Source organism: Alosa pseudoharengus, unplaced genomic scaffold, assembly GCF_046254945.1.
Source record: "Alosa pseudoharengus isolate Yale_2024_CS ecotype anadromous, Long Island Sound unplaced genomic scaffold, YU_APseudo_1.1 YU_APseudo_1.1_scf_12, whole genome shotgun sequence".
Lineage (NCBI taxonomy): Eukaryota > Metazoa > Chordata > Actinopteri > Clupeiformes > Clupeidae > Alosa > Alosa pseudoharengus.
The window spans coordinates 10710745-10714601 of NW_027468587.1; the positions used below are offsets into that span (position 1 = coordinate 10710745).

General features: G+C 44.4%; 1 protein-coding gene across 2 annotated transcripts in view; it reads left to right on the forward strand.

Annotated features, from left to right (window-relative positions):
* Nucleotides 1-2819, forward strand: part of atn1 (atrophin 1) — a 16040-nt gene extending 13221 nt beyond the window's left edge. For both annotated transcript variants that reach the window (XM_076280123.1, XM_076280124.1), the window contains exons 9-10: nt 763-943; nt 2072-2819. In XM_076280123.1, the coding sequence (XP_076136238.1) occupies nt 763-943; nt 2072-2105 (215 nt within the window). In that variant the 3' untranslated portion in view covers nt 2106-2819. The remainder of the gene's footprint in view (nt 1-762; nt 944-2071) is intronic.
* Nucleotides 2820-3857: the final 1038 nt, after the last annotated feature.

Sequence of the window (3857 nt, forward strand, 5' to 3'; positions counted from 1 at the left end):
CTCCTCCTCTTCCTCCACCTCTCCTCCTCTTCCTCATCTCTCCTTCTCTTCCTCCACCTCTCTCTCCATCCTTGTCCTCTATTCCATTTCTATGTGGTGCTTCTCTAGTGACACGGTGACAAGTGTGTTCCAACATAGACTTTGTAAGATGCATTAAAAAGTCATTAAAACTCATATAGCTGTATTTAAATGTTTAATAGTTCTAATACTACTTGTACAATTAATAATAATATGACTATTACTGCTACTACTACTAATAATAATATAATAATAATGATAATAACAATTCATAATGATAATAACAATGCCACTCTCTCCTTCTCATTTACACTCTTGACCCCCACCCTCTCTCTCTCTTTCCACTCTCTCTCTCTCTCTCTCTCTCTCTCCACTCTCTCTCTCTATCTCTCTCTCTCTCCACTCTCTCTCTATCTCTCTCTCTCCACTCACTCTCTATCTCTATCTCTCTCTCTCTCCACTCTCTATCTCTCTCTCTCCACTCTCTCTATCTCTCTCTCTCTATCTCTCTCTCTCCACTCTCTCTCTCTCCCTCTCCACTCTCTATCTTTCTCTCTTTCTCCACTCTCTCTCTCTCTATCTCTCTATCTCTCTCTCCACTCACTCTCTATCTCTATCTCTCTCTCTCTCCACTCTCTCTCTCTCCACTCTCTCTCTTTCTCTCTCTCTCCACTCTCTCTCTCTCTCTCTCTCTCTATCTCTCTCCACTCACTCTCTATCTCTATCTCTCTCTCTCCCCTCCAGGAGGTCCCTTCCGGGAGCTGCCCCAGTCCTCGTCTCTGGGTGGCTCCATGTCGGCGGCGCACCAGCTGCAGGCCATGCAACAGGCCCAGAGCGCTGAGCTGCACATCCAGCGGATGGCGCTAGAGCAGCAGTGGATACATCACCACCACCACCACAGCCTAGCGCAGGACGAGTACTACAGGTACACACACACTCACACACACACATACACACACATGACCACCATCACCACCACCACCACAGCCTAGCGCAGGACGAGTACTACAGGTACACACACACACACACACACACATGACCACCATCACCACCACCACCACCACAGCCTAGCGCAGGACGAGTACTACAGGTACACACACACACACACACACACACACACACATGACCAGTGACCACCATCACCACCACAGCCTAGCGCAGGACAAGTACTACAGGTATACACACACACACATACACACACACACACACACACACACACACACACACACACACACACACTTACACATACACACATGACCATCACCACAGCCTGGCATAGGACAAGTGCTACAGGTACAAACACACATACACACACACACACACACACACACACACACACACACACACACAACCACCACCACAGCTTAGCATAGGACAAATACTACAGGTACAAACACACACACACACACACACACACACAACCACCACCACAGCTTAGCATAGGACAAATACTACAGGTACAAACACACACACACACACACTCACACACACACACACACATACACATACACACACACACACGACCACCACAGCCTAGCGCAGGAGGAGTACTACAGGTACACACACACACACATACACACACACACACACACACACACACACACACACACACACACACACACACACACAACCACCACCACAGCTTAGCATAGGACAGATACTACAGGTACAAACACACACACACACACACACACACACGGCCACCACTACAGCCTAGCTTGTACCTAAATCACACAGATACACACATTACCACCACCACAGCCCGGCACCGGAAAGCTACACAGACACACACACACACACATAGAGAGAGCAAAGACACACCGGAGCCTAAGAGAAGACAAACACACAAATACATACACACACATGCACACGCAAAGATGACTGCAGGTTGCTAGTTGAAAACATTGAGCACAGTAGCTGTGTTGTATAATGTGCATAATATGTAGTCGTAGTTGCTGTGGACTCCCTACAGCTTTACAGTACACAGTTTGCTTCCTAACTTCCCTACCTTTGACCCCATCTGACCCCTGCATAACCTTTGACCTCTCTGCAGCCACCTGAAGAAAGAGAGTGACAAAACACTGTGAGGGAGGGATCCACAGGGGGAAAGATGAGAAGAGAAGAGAAGAGGAAGCGATGGACAGAAGGAGAGAAGGAGAGAAGAAGAGGAGAATAGGAGGAGCACATGTGCAAATAAATAAATAAATAGATAAACGAATGATATTCAAACGAGAGCACTGAAGTTGACTGGCAGAACTGGAAGGACCCAGAGAGTCCCAGCAGCACGCCAATGACCAATGAGAAGACCCGGAACTGAGCCACCAAGTCACGTCTGGCCTATCACAGCCTGTGTAATTACCACCAGGCCCCGCCCACACACCCAGTGGAATTTTACCAAGCTCCGCCCAGCCTTGTGATCATTGTACCTTTGTAAAGTAAAGGCTGCGGAGACGGCAACAGCACCTGTACCATAGAATACTCCCCAGAGAATGTCTACAAAATGAAGTCCTGTTTTATGTCTTTGCATGTAGCTAGAAGCCTACCCTGACCTGGTGAAACACTTTGTTTGTTAATGTTCGTTTGTCTTTTTGTTTATGTTTTGTTTGTTTGTTTGTTTTTATTTTTTTAGTGAAGCCCTCACTCTAAAAGGACGGGTTTTTTTGTATGTATGCATGAGACCAATTTAGTGACATATTATGTTTATTATTGATAGTATAATGATAATAATTATTATCAATGTTGTCTGTTTGTTAATAATGATATGATTATATAAACATATTATTTTGTATTATTTTTTTACATTTTCATGGTATCGCTGTTTATTTTTAGTTTTTTATTTTGAATTTCCCTTGTGAAAAAAAGAGATGCAAAATGAAGGATGATGAAAAATAAAAGATCGTTTTTCTACATGTCTCTGCAGAATAAGTGGCCCTCGTGTGTGTGCGTGCGTGCACATGTGTGTGTACTTCATGTGTGTGTGTCTGTGTGGGTGTACGCACACGTATTGTATATGTGTGTGTACTGTATGTGTAAGTGCCTGTGTTTGGACATGCAATGTGTACTGTGTGTGTGTGTGTGTTATGTCATCATTTGCCTCTGGAGGAAATAGATGATGACTAGCATGTACAGCCTCCCATGTGATGGTCTGTTAAATCCTCATCTCGTAGCCGGTGTCATCTTTCAGATGGCATCCGCATAACTCATACAAAGACCACATAAGGACACACACATCAAACACAAACATGCACACATACACACACGGTCTCTCATGAGTTATGCACATGCACAACTCGCATTCACAAACATACACAGACACACAAACACACACAATCAATATGCAAAATTGAACACACACACAGAATATCCAAACACATACACAGATATACGTACACACAGTGTGTATAATATGCTCAAGTAATGAGTAAGCCTGTGGAACTAAATACACTCCTAAAGGCACAATGTGTTTTTTTTGTTTCTAACACACACACACACACACATATCTTATACTGTACATACATACAGAACACATAAACTTGATCTATCATATCCCTCAGGAGGCTATCTGCTCTTTGTCCCTCTTTCATACACACACACACACACACACGTACACACACACACACACACACACACACACAGTGAGTGTAGCTAATGGGAGACACATGAGGCTAACATGGAGTCTAATTCTATTCTATCCAGTGAACTGCAGCCAGCAGGGAGGAAGAGAGAAGAAAAAGAAGTATGGAAAGACTGAGGGCTGGGAAACAAAGCAGGGGGGGACAGAGTGTGTGTGTGTGTGTGTGTGTGTATTTATATAGTGTGTGTGTGTGTGTAAAAAAAAA